Consider the following 16,700-nt stretch of genomic DNA (forward strand, 5'->3'; position numbering starts at 1 on the left):
ATATTAGGGTATATCTCGAGAACCTCCTAATAAACTATTTAAGCCTTCCTCTCTCGAGACTGTGCTAAGAGCTCTTTGTTTTCTCTTCCCCTGGGTTTAGGTACTACTACCTTAAAGACTATATAGACTATTAATAAGCGTTTTTCGAGTAATTATATATCTCGAGAGATAATTGTTTTTATTTTGCAAATTATTTCGTACTTCTTATAAATTAAAGTGAAATTAGGTGATTTTAACGCCATAGTGTTGCTAGTACCCGATTTTACCGCAGGATAGATAGGGTGGACACAAGACAGGCAGGGTAGACACAAGACAGGCAGGGTAGACACAAGATAGCAGGCTGGATAATATAGCTTATATAATCAATGTGTAACCAAGGTTAACGTTAACTAGTTAGTTATTTTATAAGAAAGTAGGCCACCCAACCCAAACCGCGTCTTTAATACTTAATTCAGCCACCTACTATACTATAACTTCGCTCTCAAAACTCTTAAACTTAATCCTAAATAGCGCGAGTTAATACCTATTGTAAGCGGGCTTTTTTAGATTTACAACTATCTATATAGGCCGGGTAAGTATATGGAATATATTAGTAGCTAGGGCATACTATAAGAGAGACGTGTCTAGATAGACAAATTATTTTTATTAAATCAATTTAATGGCTTTATCGTTGCTATAAATCCAGTTAGAATTAATATATAGTGTTCTATCTATTAAATCTATATCTAGATTGTTGTTATTTGATTGTAATAAATGGCAAGGGCTAGTGACCGTAAGGTACTAAATATGGTTGGTTAGATCTTATTTGGTTCAAAATGCTTTCACACATTCACCATATTATCTACATACTTAGTATCCTACCTAAATTTGCTCTAATCCTCTAAAAATAAGCCTATCCTATTCATAGAGATCCTCCTAAAAAGACGTATCGTGTGGCCTTAGCTTACGATAGACTTCTCTAGCTGTCTTCCACCCAAAAAAGCCCGCTATTTCCCAATCAATAAGCCCTACAATCTTATTATCATTAACTATACAGTTAGATACAGTTAAATCGTTATATATAAAGCTTATATCTAGATCGGTATTAATGACCGAGAAGAGTATTTCGCGTTCAAGGGGTTAGATACAGCCATTTGTATAGATATTAGGATTAGGCACTACGTAAGAGCGAGCCTAGTATCCATCGGTAGGCTTGATAGAGTCTAGCTATCGAAGTATATTGCGTGCTTGCTCTTTGAAGGATCCCTTTTAGGCTCGCGAAAGATATGGCCAAGCGATAGCTAACGCAATACCCCGAAGTCTTTCCTAGACTAATACCTAGTGGCCATTTATCTAAAAGGGTGAGCAAAATTAGCGTAATCACGTGGTAAGAATAGTACCTTCCCTATAAAGTATATCTTAGGCACTCTAACGTCTTTTAAGACTATCTTTGCAATATTAATTACCTCGATTTCATTGGTATTAGCATAGGAGTAGTCGATCTCTGTATACTTCGTGCCCTATTAGGTATATATATAGCTCGACTTAACGATAATGCTACCAAGGGCGAACACGTCGCGACCACTATCCTCCGCCGGATAGATTATAATAGATTGGTTATAGAGTGTAAGAACTAACACCCAATAATACATCGATTCAGTAGAATAAGAATTAATATACTAGCGGTTAATACAGAAGTCATTTGGCTTAGGATAGTACCGACCATAAAGCGGCAGGTCTGTATATAGATTAGAAGGTGGAATTTTGTCTAGGTCCGTTATATATAGGTTCATCGTGGAAGCAAAATATATGGTTAACTATGAATCTAAAATATAAGTAAGATATTGTAAAATCCTTTTAGCGAATAAGATTTGAATCGAAATAGTAGATATTGGCGATGCCTTAGCTAGAATACCAAGAGTCAGCGGTGTGGAGTAAAAACGACTAGTTGATTCTCCCCCTATCCATCCTATCCATCCTATCTATCCTATCTACCCTGTCTATCCTATCCACCCTGTCCATCCTATCCACCTAGAGTCCAAGCCTACAATAGAGGATTTAACGCCCAGTTCAGCTAGTTTTCCCGATAGTAATCTACTCACATCCAACTTCACGATTCCCATATAACCAGCGGTTACCCTAGGCAAACCTACCAGTTATCTATATAAAGGAGTACACCGGCATATCTTTTAACGCACAACTCCCCTCTACCCTAAGAATCAATCGATACCTCAATCCTCGCCATTAAACTATTTATCCCACTTTAAATTAATATAGCCCAGCGATGTTCTGTCTACGAGGGGTAGATCAAAACCGGCGGTAGGACTCATGACTATCTAGGTATACCTCCTAAACCTACTACCGATCCTAAGGCACACAATAAGCTTTCAGCTATCTTTAATATCGACTACAATATACTTTATTTTACTAGTTTGTGCTAGATATTATAGAAGCCGTGAGTTATCTCTTACTTTCCCCATAAATCTAGTAAAATAATATTGTAATACTTATATAAGTTTAAGGTGCTAGGGACAAAGTGTCTCACAAAGAGGGCTAGGTTGTATATTCGGTGCTATTCCACCAAGTTACTTTAATAAAAAAAATTGGAAATAACCTTGATATCTATATCTACCACCCTCCTTCTCCTTTTAATGGTGCTCTAAGTTTTAGACAAAGAACGCTTTGGCAGCTTTATTCTAATAGGCGAAGAATATTAGACCAAGTACGTAGAGCTTAACTTTGATCTTGACCAGTCTAGATTACCCCGTAAATAGATAGCATTTGATATACCCCGAAAATATCTATCTAAAAATAGGGCACGTATTTAGATTAACCAATTTCGCGTATAACTCATAAATTATATACCCATAAAGTAGATCATACCAATAATCTAGCTACTCGTAGTAAATTTTACACTCGACCTAGGTGGGTTATTAGATAAGGGATATATCACCAATAAGCCAATTGTAAGCCCACAAGTAGCCACTATTCAGATTGCCTTCGTTAGAAATTGGTATTTAAATTCTTATAAGAATATAGTTACTAAAGTCTTAGGTATTGCGTATTGTAGTAAGAAATTGATAAATTCAGAAATATATCTTTAAATATCTTATAGATTTATCTATATCTAGTTAGAAGGAAAGACTAGGATATTATTCCATATACCAGGAACTACCCCTATTTAAACAATTAAAGAGTAGTGGAAGTACCGTGACTACTATATTTACAAATATATAAGAGTAAGGGAAGTCTCTTTCGTATTCACGCTAGTGATATAGAAAACCCTATAGGCGAAACCATATCCAAAGAGATCTATAAATCCGCTATATACTCTAGGATTAGATAACGCGCTTCAATCTAGGTAGGAGAAAAGGTGGGTAATTATTTAGGCCAAGAGTGGGAGGAGTTATATTATAAATGATATTTAGGGTACAAGGCAACTTATATAATTACCTAATAATCATCTTATTTAGATTGAGTATAGCTAGATATTTCGCTTAATAATACTATGGTAGATGATAATAAGGATACCGACGTTAAAAGCGCAGATTCTGATAAAGTTACTAATAAAGATAGGTCGGAAGTAATACACAAGCTGCCAACCTTAAATCCGTTGTCCAATATACACCCTATCTCGTTTTTATTTTGGTTATAGAATTTAACCTTCCCATTTTTGTCGATATTTATCTATACAATAGGCATAATACTATCTTTTGTGCTACCGTATACGCTCACGTCGAGCTTGGCGTAGCTTTTACGGATACCCTATATAAGAAGGCTTAGATCTATAGGGTTTCGTCAGTACTAGTACCATACATATCGGTAGAGCCATTACGCACCAGAATAGTCGTCTCTATTAAGAAGGGCAAAGGACGATAAATATCCTATATAGCCATAGTTATCATCAGACCATATCACACATTAGCGATCATGATTAATAACCGTAAGACTACCACCTAGGGTAGCGGGTATATAGATACTAGCGAGAAGTAGGAAGATAGAGAAGGTCATGTTTCCGAGATTCATAAGCATCGAAGGCTAATAGACAGATAAGTTTCTCTAGCCTTAAGCTATCACAAAAGGCAACCATTTTAAACTACGTATTAATACAATATAATATAAAGCGTGATAACACACACGAAACACTTACGACACGCTCTACGACACGCTCTACGACATACTCTACAACACGCTCTGCAATATACTTCGCGACACATTTTTCGAATTACGGTTCGACTAAATTCTATCTTAATCTAAGCTCCGAAGTCAGCTTATATCCCTACCCCCTATCATTTAGCTTTGTCTAGACAGATATATAGGGTCGTGCTACAGTCGTTCTCGAAATCGGCTTAATAGATACACTCTTTGTCACTCTTTTCTAGCCCTACCGCCAAGGCCTAAGCGCAGATTAATTATTAAGCGGGCCTTATTAAATTGATAGGCATCGAAAAAGGTACGTAGTATGGTACTATATTTTGGTATATAAATTACGAAAGGCTAACGAGATATAGAAAGAATTCTATAGAATTCTATTATAGGACTTTGTAATAATTAATCTTAATAGGTATTTCTTTGCCGTAGTGAATCTCAGCGATTATCGTAGGCAATATATTCTCTCGACCAGGACCCTGTCGCGGACAAATAACAACCTTTTTAGTAGCTATAGCGTAGGCCGCAACTAATAGTCACTTACCATAAGTCTTTCGCTATAGCTTGCTTAGAGATATAAGGCGAAGTTCTCTCTTTAGCGATAATAATTGTGACGTCCAACAAGGTATAACCTTAGATCCCTAGGACAATATATCGCAATTTACACTAATACCTAGCCCTAATACACACTTATAGCTCCCTCGACCGATCTTTTAATTCTCTTAAGTGTCCTTTATTCGTAATATTTTATTAAATGCTATTTTAAGCTAAGTTATTCCGGGTATAGTTAATCGTTAGATAGTTTTCCTCTTAGGCAGAAATAAACGGCCCCTTATAGTAGGCACGTGGCTTATCGGATCGGGTAAGCGCTAATCAGGGTCTAGTTTTGCTCTCAGCCTCACCTTAACGCCTTCCCCTCAAAGAGGGGTATAAGCTCTATTTTATCTATCATCCCTTACGGTATCTTTAAACTTTTGATATTATTTATACTATAGAAGGCTCTTTTACCATAGAACCTCTTTTGGGTATAGTAAGTGTTATCGTAGTTATCCAATTAACCGGAGCTATTGTGTAAATATATAGGAAATATCTTAATAACGTCAAGAACGCGACGTAGGATATTTAGCGCTTCCAAGAGAAGATCACCGCCCTTACCTAAGTGCTTCAATCTCTCGATAGGCTAATCTGTGGATCTAATAGTAATAAACTTACTACTACGTAAGACCTAGTCGACAATATTGTTAAATGCTCCTTAGTACTTATATATTTGAAAGAGAAAATTAATCCGGAAACGACGTAAAGATAGATAAGGAAATAGGGCCTTCGAGCCTTAAAATAGCCGCTCGTATAGTCGGAGGTAGATTCTACTATCATAGAGCTTAAGTGGTATAAAACAATATTTACTTTATCCTTGTATATTGATTAAACGTAGGCTACGGACTATAATCCGGTCTCTTAATTATTTATATTAAGGGCTAACTCTGACGCTAACTCAGGAGATCTACTAATTCGATCCACAAAAAGATAGACCTTAGCAGACTATAGACTACAAAACAAGTAGTATTTGACTCTTACGATAACCAATATAGTGAATGTCTCCCGGGGACCCGAATTGACCTACTTCGAGAAATCGACGAGTGGGCAAAATCGCTATACGGAAAATGTATATTTTGGTTAAGCGGTATAGTAGGGATAGGGAAATTAACAATATCCTAAATAGTTGTAAGCTGTCTTTAAGCGTAGTAGCTTCTTAGGGCGAGCTTCTTCTTTAAGAGAGGCGAAGAGGATAGAGAAATAGCAAAAAAGCTTTTTCCAATATTGACCGAGTAACTAGTTATCGGTATACCTCAAATACTACCTCGAGTTTAGAGGGTAATTAAGGATAACCCGAATATTTCGGAAAAAGTGTTAAGGGAACAATTTAAACGGCTTCTACTAGATCCACTATCTGGAATTAAGTAGCGAGAAGAGACTATAAGAAGAGTGATCGTGATTAATACTCTAGATAAATACGATTTAGAAGACGATATAGGGATTATTCTCCGGCTCTTACCTCGAGTTCAAAAGTCAACTTCTATACAAGTATAGTTTTTATTAATAAGTAGACCTAAGTTACCGATCAGGCTAGGCTTTAAAGGGATCACTAATACCTATCAGGATTTAGTCCTATATAGGATTGAAGAGCCAGTGATAGCGTATAATATATCCTTATATTTTGAGGATTAGTTCCTATGCCTAAAGCAGAGGCGCTTATTACCACCAGATTGGCCTAGAGTCCTAGCTACCAAGATATTGGTTGATAGGGCCGTCCCTTTATTCATTGTAGCTACTACTATATATCGTTTTATCGGTAATACAAAATAGAACCCTTAAAAGCGACTAGAAGCGATATTGATAGATCAATCAACCTATATGTCCAAGATGGACAGTATATATATTCCCGTGCTAAAGCAACTTCTCACTAGATAGAATGAAACAGAGTCACAGGAATTACTTAAAGAGTTTAAGGAGGTAGTTAGGGTGATCATTATTCTTGCCACTCCGCTCTCGATCAACTCCCTTAGCCACCTAATAGACAGAGAGTTAGATGATATTAAATGTCGATTAGACCAGCTCCACTCGGTGCTTAGTGTACCAAACAATTTCGATATACTAGTTAGGCTCCTCTATCTATTATTCCGAGATTTTCTTTTGGATCACCACAAAGACAAAAGCAAATTCTAGATTAATGGTAAATATATAAACCAGTATCTTATAGAACGATATAGTTAGATCATATAGGACAGCCTAGAGAAAAATATCTACAAACTACCAAGCGAAGGCACGCAAAGGAATAAAATTAGCGATGATTCGATTTAGCTTTATATACCTCCCCCACTGAAATACGCGTGTCGATACTAGGCGTATCATCTATTATAATACACAGACTTGTCTGGCATGATACACAATGCTTATTTATTTCTCTAGGTACACTTTTTGCACTAGGTGGAAGCAATAAGTCTACTAGGCCTTATGTCAGAAGTATTAGGTATTCTTGATCGCCTCCAAACGTCTATATCGGTAAGTTCCGAAGATAATCATATATAGTATATACTAATAGCTTTAGGGTAACGACTCTTCCCTAATTTCGGATTTTCTTCACGATATAAAGCGCTTTATCCTAAAAAATCACTAGATAGTTAATCAGGCCCCCCTTTAAGTTTATTATATAGGACTTATATTTACACCCCGAACGGGGATAATCCGTAGAGAGTTCAAGCGGTCGCTTCCTACTTAGATATATTAGTTACTATAAGTTGAGGAAGGATAGAGCGCGCTCACTTAGACCCTCGAAGGCCATTCCGATTAGGTTGCTTCGGTGGCCTTCTCGCCCGACGGCCGCCTACTAGCGTCCGGCTCTAATGATCAGACAGTGCGGCTCTAGGACCTAGCGATAGGCGCGCTTACCTAGACCCTCGAAGGCCATTCTAATTTAGTTACTTCGGTGGCCTTCTCGCCCGATAGCCGCCTACTAGCGTCCGGCTCTGACGATCAGATAGTGCGGCTCTGGGACCCAGCGATGGGCGCGCTTACCTAGACCCTCGAAGGCCATTCCGGTCTAGTTACTTCGGTGGCCTTCTTACCCAACGGCCGCCTACTGGCGTCCGGCTCTAGTGATCAGATAGTGCGGCTCTAGGACCCGGCGATAGGCGCACTTACCTAGACCCTCGAAGGCCATTCTAATTTGGTTGCTTCGGTGGCCTTCTCGCCTAACAGCCGCCTACTAGTATCCGGCTCTAACGATCAGATAGTGCAGCTCTAGGACCCGGCGACGGGCGCGCTTACTTAGACCCTCGAAGGCCATTCTAATTAGGTTGCTTCGGTGGCCTTCTCGCCCGACGGCTACCTACTGGCGTCCGGCTCTAGTGATTAGATAGTGCGGCTCTAGGACCCAGCGATAGGCGCGCTTACCTAGACCCTCGAAGGCCATTCCGGTCCGGTTCGATCGGTGGCCTTCTCGCCCGACAGCCACCTACTAGCGTCCGGCTCTGACAATCAGATAGTGCGGCTCTAGGACCCGGCGATGGGCGCGCTCACTTAGACCCTCGAAGGCTATTCCGGTCCGGTTAGATCGGTGGCCTTCTCGCCCGACGGCCACCTACTAGTATCCGGCTCTGGTGATCAGACAGTGCGGCTCTAGGACCTAGCGATAGGCGCGCTCACCTAGACCCTCGAAGGCTATTCTGGTCCGGTTTAATCGGTGGCCTTCTCGCCCGACGGCCGCCTGCTAGCGTCCGGCTCTAGTGATCAGATAGTGCGGCTCTAGGACCCGGCGACGGGCGCGCTCACTTAGACCCTCGAAGGTCATTCCGATTAGGTTACTTCGGTGGCCTTCTCGCCCGACAGCCGCCTACTAGCGTCCGGCTCTAACGATCAGACAGTGTAGCTCTAGGACCCGGCGACGGGCGCGCTCACCTAGACCCTCGAAGGCTATTCCGGTCCGGTTCGATCGGTGGCCTTCTCGCCCGACAGCCACCTACTGGCGTCCGGCTCTAGTGATCGGACAGTGCGGCTCTAGGACCCGGCGACGGGTACGCTTACCTAGACCTTCGAAGTTAAAGGGGTAGTCACTACACTTAAATTTTCCTATAGTGGTTTATATCTCTATACCAACTTCGGCGCCCTTTATATCCAATCTAGGTATAGTATTCCTATATCTAATCCACGTTATATAACTCTAGATATCTCTATTAAGCACCGCTAATAGATAGTATTGAATAGTAGAAGGGTCCTATGGCTTCCGATCGAGGCTCGGCCTAGCTATTTCAAGATAAACGGTAATATACTTGCCCTAGGACACTTATCAGGGCGGGTTTCCTTTGTTAGGTTTTGTATATAGTACTTAATGATTTTTGTTTCCCCTCTTCCTCTATCTTCTAATCCCTTTATAAAAGAAGGGCCTAGGAGAAGCGTATAACTTATACGGCCCTATCCTACTTACGGAATATTCTATAAAGTTCTAGTAGTAACTAACCTAGTCGCTAATCTAGGTGACTAACTAGCTTTTACCACAAAGGCTACTTAGTCAAGAAATTGCTACGTGTAGTAACCACAGAAGACTTCCCTACGCAGCATTCTAATATTATCTAGGTTAATATCAAGTCTGAATTTAAGCCTAAGGTTTTATATTTTCGGTGATATAGCTTGTATTAATCTATCTAATTATAGCCATAGAAATTTTACCTAATTTTCGACACAATAGCACCCTAGACTTAGTGTAGCTAGATATCGTTATAAGGCTAGGTGTTAATATTAGTTATCCGTGGGTAATATTTATAAGGACATAAGACGAAACGCGCTGGATAGACTAATATAGCAATAAATATACCCTCGTTATCTATAGTCTATATAATACTATTGCTACAAGAGTAAGCCCTATCTACTCACATCGGCTTCCATAGAATTCCACTAAATTCTCGTACGCATTGTGTAATCTTACGAGAAAATATAATACTATACTTAGGGTATCTTACGGTCATACAGCCCGCTTAATGATTGATCTACGCTAAGGCCTTAGCGGTAGGTCCAGAGAGAGTGACGAAGAGTGTATCTATCAAGCCGATTTCGAGAACGACTATATAGACCATCATATACTTAGACTCTATAGCGGTATAGTGCTTAGGTTAGAAACTCTAGGAGTCGCACTATAAGCTCAGGTACTAGCGCTATCTTATAGATTACTTGTTTAATTTTTAGCTTATAGCCTGATCTAGACATATAAGGGCTTCCAATACTTATATACATCCCGTTTCTAGAATAAGGAGGATCCCAGTAAGCGGCCAGTCTAATTCCTATGAAATCCAGGACACAATAGCATACCATCGTCTGCCGATCCTGCGAACGTTATATATCATATTTCTAGGAGATTCTGTATATCCTTTCGCTTGATACACTAAAGGTTTAATGGACTTTTGATAGACTTATTTTTTATGTGTAGTTCAGCTAACACGTACTAGGTAAGCCGCTTCTACTTTTCTATATAAGTACAGTATCTCTGTGTGATAGTGAAAAATACCATCCTCGCGCTAATCTCAATATCTAGCTAGGAATAGTTAGGGTTGCGTAGGCTTATAGAGCGGAGCTAGTAGATTAACATACAATCGATCTATATTTATTTTGAATTTTGAGTTTATACCCTAACCCCAAAAAAGGAAAAGATATATTATATATCTTATAGCAGATCATCGCTAGGTTAAATCTCACATTTGATATCTAGCCAATATATAGAGTAGCCAGGATTCACCCTAATAATAAAAATTTCAAGCTACTAACCTATAAACAAAACTCTCACTATCTACAAATAAGTCCATAATATAGATAATAGCTGATTATTTCCGGCGGTAGGGCCTTAGCCGCGGGGCGGAGTGATTGAGTGTGTATTAGCCAAGTCGATTTCGAGGAGGATTTTAGTTATAGAATATCCGATTATATTCTTCTTTTAGCTTCTATAATTTACCAAACTTATACGTATACAGCAAAATAAGTGAATAGGCAACAGAGAGGCCAGATATCACCATAGTCAAAAGTACCATAATAGACTAATCGCTATTATAAGTAGTGTATAGGCTAATAACCGTGGTAAGGAGACCAGCTAATATATTAAGTAGCGCGGGACTAATAAATTAGAGAAAATCTTGAATAATGAATTCGTTATACTCACACAAAGATTCGATTAATAAGCTAAATATAATTATCCCGATATTCCCAGAACAGCCAACTCATGATCGCCAAGCCCGAGACAAATAGTACGTATACTGTTGCGAGAAGCGGAGGATTTTGGATAGTATTCAAAATCCACTTCCCTACTTCATTTTCGGCGAGACCATCTTGGATAGCGTTAGACTTTTGTAGAGATATGAACGTTCTAGGTATTACTAGATATCCAGCAAGAAGTATCCAGTGGGCTATACTAGCAAGAATATTATATTGCCAGGGAGTTCTATCTACTTCTATCACTATCCGTACGTAACTAGATTCGAAGGACTCGTAAGTTGAAGCACTAGCTTAAGATTCTGGATAGGTAGGGGGTTGGATTGCCATGTTCCCTTTTGTGAAATAGATAAGATATCACTAAGAGGGTAAAATCTTCTCCTTAAGAAACCCTGCGACATTTAAATCGGCTCACATAAGATTATTTTAATAAGGGCTTAACTTATATTCACAAAAGCAATGTACTATTCTTTGCTTAGATAACTATAGGACCTTGATAGATATTGTGTCGCATCATTAAAGGACAGTCGCCAGACTTGATAGGTAGAGACTCTACCTCAGTGGCAAGATTCGGACCTTCAACGTTTAGGACCGCCTAGCGAATCTAACTCGAGAGTTCCTATAAGGATCGGGCCCACCTATAGTAAAAGAACCTAGAATAAGAGAAATAGCACCGAAATAACTCTCCGCGAATATAGGGTGCCTAGGGCGAGTATTAGTCATCGAAATATAATCCTTAAATATATAAACCAGGATAGCACTTCGGATATAAAGTGTTTATCGGCGAATAGATTACAGACTCTAGCATACTTAGCTAGACCGGAGCAGAATGCGGAATAACAAGTAGTACCTCGACTTGTTTGGCTGTTAGAAACCAAAGCCTCTTTGTAGCCATTTCCAAGAAAGTAGATATAGGGATGAATAGAGTCGTGTGTTTAAATAGATTCGTGATTGGAATAAGATAGTTCGAACAGAAAACACAGCCTAACTTCTAGATATATATATTTACTAACGTATCAGAATACCTTTCTGGTCTTTCTCATTAGTCGTAAATAAAATACAGAAATTGCTAGTCAAAGATCATAAGGAAGCCCATAGTGGTTAAAGTATAAGTATAATAGATAGAAGAGTGCTGTGGGAAGATACAATTGTTTAGAAAATAAGGCAAATCTAACAATTTCTAAGCTAAACTAAACTATAAATAAGACTAAAAGCAATATATAAGGCTAGCTTATCAGAAACAGTAGGCAAACAAAAATTTAGTTTGACACCGGCTTATAGTAAGACTAAAGGAATATATAAAATCACAAGTCCTTATCCTACTACGCGCCCACAGTCACCTCGGCGTTGTCTCCGCTACCAATCTTGCGCCTCTTAAGGGGGCATCGGGCTACGTATCTTCAGTAGCCGAATCTGACACTTAAGTTCTTTTATCTCTGTCGCCGAGTCCGTTCTTATCTTATGAGTTGATCTTCGCCTCTATATAGACGACGTTAGGCCACGAGCTAGATCACTACGGTATCTTCTGCTACGGTTATAGCTTGACTGAATAGAGGCGTCGCTCCTATCGTCGTTACTTTCACTGGCCTCAAAGTGATTCCTCGTCTTTGATCTACGTTGGTTCGTGTTACGTACAGGCTCGCTAACTTCACTATTATAATCTTCATCAATATCGTCTAACCCATACTTTCTGCGATAAGGACTCTCAAGCTCCTCGGCTTTCTGATAGATCACTCTATCACTATCTAAGGAAGAGCCGGCTATAATATAACGGATAAAAGCCCGCCCTTCTAAAGTAAATAGACCGTCTTTCTATTTAATAAGTATCCGAGTTTGTGGATATACTATACCTTTAGCGGGCAGCAGTAGATTAAGAGGATTAAGCCCCTACTTATCATCGTCTTCGACCTTCCAACCGATACCAATAAAGTCCTCTATATCCTTTCGCTAGTATTTCCAAAACTCCTTAGGAAGCCCGTTCCTAGTTCTAATTACTTTAGCGGTACCGCGAGTCTTCGTGGTCAAAACATATTTAACCCGACTTAGGTTATAGCTCTTATATAATCCAGCCCAAATACAATAGATCGGCGTAGACCGGCTTCCGTAGCGTATAAAGATCTAAGAGCCGGTGCCTTTAGGCCACTAATACAATACTTTAGCCGAGTGTAATTAGCGTTACTATTTTATAGTTCTCGCTTCTAGGGTATTAAGTCCTATAGGCTAATTACCGTCGATATCAATATCCGATTCGGCACTAGACTCTTCACTAGCTAAGGGCTAGCGAGTCTAGTCGGGCTAACTCTCGCTACTATCGGAAGTGGAGTCGGAGTTAGTATCTTCTTTAATACTAGGATTTCGTGTCCCGATCAATTGTTCGGCCCACTTTTGACTAATATTCCAGGACCTAGGAAGATAATACCGCTTATTAAAGATCTTTAGAAGACCACGTGTTATATTATAAGCCGCCTAGAATTCATCTAGGGAGCGTATCTCTATTACCTTATTTACTACTTACTACTAGGTCTTATATAAAGAATTATAGCTAGTCTTGGGTATAGTACCTATATCAATATCGTAGGCGTTGTGTTCTTTGTTGGCCCCTCGAATATATTAGTTAAGTTTTTGAAAGAATTATAGATATCCTTCGTAATCAGGGGTCTAGGATATAAAGAAATCCTCAACCATTTTTTCCGAATATCTAAGTGTCTCGTTAAGAATAACATTTTTGACCTAGCGCCTTAGTGGGTCTAGCTTATACTCAATTAGAGCATCTTGATCAGAAGTATTCCCGAGTTCGCTATCCGTTTCGTTATTTAATTTGTGGTCACCTATATTTAGGGCAAAGTTATCTAGGAGTATTAGGCTTCTAATAAATCTCGCCTTCTGTTCGGGAGCTTTACCCTTCTTATTTTGACTATACTCTTACCTTAATTCTTGTGCTCTCGAGGATTTAGGTTAATAGGATTCGGAGTCTAAGCTTACTTCTATAGGTGCGGGTGTTTAGATATCACGGGCATTTCGCGCCTTTTAGGCCTTCTTTCTCGACTTTTTAGCTATATTGATTCTTGAAGCCTAGTTAACTTCCCTGAATTTAGAGAAAGAAGGTACAATTTATATTTTAAGCTCGCGGCGGTAGTTATATAGATTGCAAAAACTATACTACAGGTCAGAAACGATGCTATAGGCCAGAAACGATACTATAGGCCAGAAACCATACCGCAGGTTAAGGACGATAATATAGGAGCAAGCCCATAATTAATTCTATCTCTAGTTAAGCCTAGTTAAGTTACTAGTAAAAAATCAATTGTGGTAATATTAGCGGTATATAGATAGGTGACTAATAAGGTAAGATAGACAAGCTCTATACATAGACAAATACAAGTCTAGCGGAAATATATCCCTATTCTGACTAGTGTGATTTAGGTAGGACCTAGGGAGTAAAGAGAGAGAGAAAGACTGGAAATAAAAATGATTTCGAATATTACTATACTAATTCTCACTTAAGTTTAGATATAGTGTCCTATAAGAAAGCTATTATTTGCCCTAATATACTCGAGCACTACAAATATTTGGTCTAATACCACTCGGCAACGGCCATCTAGTTCAAAATGTCCTACTAGTGAAGATAAATAGTTATTTACGCTTCCTGAATAATTGAATTCTGATTTTGTATCTCGGCTTCCGCTTATTTTACTACCTCCTCAAAGCGAGATACTTTGTCTTCGGCCGTACTAAGTTTCTCCACGAGACTAAGGTTTTCGAATTGTATACGAGCAACATTTTTAAGGTCCGTTTGCTTTTCGCGCTATAAGAACCCTTTTAAGTTAAATAAATTATCCTAAAGGGTTATTAGGTTTACCTTTGCAAGGACTACACAAAATATTTAACCTACCTCGCGGTGAAGCTATATATAGGCCCCCACTAAGTGTTTACTTATATACTTCTAAAAAAGAGGCTTAAGCGATAGATCATCTATCTACTATATATAGAGATATTCGTCCTCTGTCTTCAATCAGACCTCGGAAGGGTCTACTTTAAGTTTAAGCCTCTTAACTAGTTAGAGATATCAGTAGGTTTAATTTTAAAAAATCTATAGAGCTTATATATATACTAAGCGAGTTGTGTCCTATAAGTTAATCGCTAAATAGCCCGCTTTTTATTACCTAGAAGTTGAATTTGTTTATCTATCTCGGTCAAAATCAGGTATCAATAATAGAACGGCTTAGCTGCTTTATATATTGCTACTTCCTCTACGACCCGTTTTAGGTGCTATAGTCTTAGGAGGTATATATTTAGTTTTAACCCAAGTATATAGATAAAGTGATACGTTACCGAATCCTTAAGGCCCTAGCTTATATTTAACTTATTTACTTCTATAAAACCTTCGATAACGTTTACACTATATAGTAATAATATATAAAGTGATATTCCGGAACTATAGTGACGATATATAATTTAAGCACCCCTTTGGTTACTGCCTTCCAAGAGAAACACACCGCCTAACCAAACAGCCCTTAAACAATCATACCGATCAACCTTTTAAATATTTAATTGGGTAAGGTTAAGGTAGGTAGTATTAGGGTGTTTAAACTTATACACTATCACTATATACCAATAGTATATCTTGGCGTTAGAGTCCGAGAACCAACGAAGAGTGTAGGTAGTGACACTAGTTTCGGGACGCAATATAGCTATTCTAACTTCTTAGGGATTATTCGTGAACATTCTTCTAGAGAGTGTGTAAAAGACTTATTGAAATTGTGCGATCATATACGATCTCCTATAAGTACAAGATATTCTTATAGACCAATATTCCTAGAGTATATAAAGGACTCAGACAAAGTTTTGAGCTTAGACTCGCCATCTGTATTCTATATTTCATGATACAATTGATTTCTATCTTTGAAATATATATATAGCACTCTCCTATCTTAGGCTTTTAGGAACTTTCTTAAGTCAAAACCTATAAGCTAACACTTTGCTAATTCAAGCCGTCGTAAGGAAGGTAAAGGGATAGAGGATATAAACCCTAGAAACCCCGGGCTTTCTATCAGCGTCAAGCTCTTAACTTTTACTAAAGCAGCCTTTACAATTTCCAGGATATTATTATCTTTAGTAGCTAGTTTAGAATATATCCTATTAATCTCTATATATTTTAAGGTTAATCCTATAGACTAAGCAATAGCTATACCCCTAAGTACCGCCTTAAGGTGAACGAAAAGTGAGTCCCTAAGAAACACTCGATTAGAGAACCAAAGAAGCTGATCTTCCTTTACTCTATAGAAGGAGAGCTTAATAGTATTTAGGTTAGAGAGATACTGAAGTGATTCAGTAAATATATAGATATCCGTCCGCTCTTTTAAAAGTAAACTCTAAGCTCTTGTAAGTCCTTTAAAATATCGAAATATTACCTTATAGGAAAATTGCTTTCCTCGGAGCTCCTACCGGAAATCTTCCTAATCTCTTGTATACTCCTATAGTGTATAAATATAAGCAGAAAAATAGTCCTAATATAGGATCACTAAAAGGATCAGTAAGGAGCTAGATAAAGAGCTAAAAAATCATATATATAGGTCGACCAATTCTGATGTATCATAATAAAGTACTCTCACGTATTATACTAATAAAGAAATTACGAGCCCTTTTAGCTTCTTTATCCCTTTTTCTGTGAACTCGACTTTAAATATATAGAAGATATCTAAGGTGCTGACCGATCTGTATCTTCTATTCACGAGCGAAAACGATCTTAAGGAGTAGTAATCGAGGTCAATAACAATCAGTCTTAGTAGCTCGAAAGGTAGATCCGCGAAGACTGTTATATT

At 38.5% G+C, this 16,700-nt stretch overlaps 4 protein-coding genes across 4 annotated transcripts, besides 1 other annotated feature; 2 read left to right on the forward strand and 2 right to left on the reverse strand.

The window, feature by feature from the left end:
• Nucleotides 1–915: 915 nt before the first annotated feature.
• On the reverse strand, nt 916–1,631 carry N7500_009422 (uncharacterized protein; the record flags this gene model as incomplete). Its single annotated transcript, XM_056680562.1, has 4 exons — nt 916–1,028; nt 1,159–1,300; nt 1,380–1,499; nt 1,530–1,631. 4 exons carry the CDS (start codon nt 1,629–1,631, stop codon nt 916–918), a joined length of 477 nt encoding a protein of 158 aa, XP_056527944.1.
• A 4,089-nt stretch (nt 1,632–5,720) lies between these two features.
• Nucleotides 5,721–5,744: a sequence feature (Short protein (N7500_009423, KAJ5153984.1) was converted to a misc_feature.).
• Nucleotides 5,745–6,540: 796 nt separating this feature from the next.
• On the forward strand, nt 6,541–6,987 carry N7500_009424 (uncharacterized protein; the record flags this gene model as incomplete). Its single annotated transcript, XM_056680563.1, has 4 exons — nt 6,541–6,556; nt 6,608–6,759; nt 6,785–6,859; nt 6,910–6,987. The coding sequence occupies 4 exons, from the start codon at nt 6,541–6,543 to the stop codon at nt 6,985–6,987; spliced, it is 321 nt and encodes a 106-aa protein (XP_056527945.1).
• A 153-nt stretch (nt 6,988–7,140) lies between these two features.
• Nucleotides 7,141–8,872, forward strand: N7500_009425 (WD40 repeat domain-containing protein; the record flags this gene model as incomplete). Its single annotated transcript, XM_056680564.1, is given in 11 exon segments — nt 7,141–7,188; nt 7,478–7,540; nt 7,580–7,666; nt 7,706–7,781; nt 7,982–8,033; nt 8,046–8,148; nt 8,172–8,272; nt 8,298–8,411; nt 8,424–8,526; nt 8,550–8,699; nt 8,714–8,872. 11 exon segments carry the CDS (start codon nt 7,141–7,143, stop codon nt 8,870–8,872), a joined length of 1,056 nt encoding a protein of 351 aa, XP_056527946.1.
• Nucleotides 8,873–10,848: 1,976 nt separating this feature from the next.
• Nucleotides 10,849–11,279, reverse strand: N7500_009426 (uncharacterized protein; the record flags this gene model as incomplete). The annotated part of the gene is made up of 2 exons (XM_056680565.1): nt 10,849–11,107; nt 11,134–11,279. The coding sequence occupies 2 exons, from the start codon at nt 11,277–11,279 to the stop codon at nt 10,849–10,851; spliced, it is 405 nt and encodes a 134-aa protein (XP_056527947.1).
• Between the last annotated feature and the right edge of the window lie 5,421 nt (nt 11,280–16,700).

The sequence above is a fragment of the Penicillium coprophilum genome (genome assembly GCF_028826855.1).
Source record: "Penicillium coprophilum strain IBT 35676 chromosome Unknown utg000006l_segment0_segment0, whole genome shotgun sequence".
In the NCBI taxonomy this organism is placed as follows: Eukaryota; Fungi; Ascomycota; class Eurotiomycetes; order Eurotiales; family Aspergillaceae; genus Penicillium; species Penicillium coprophilum.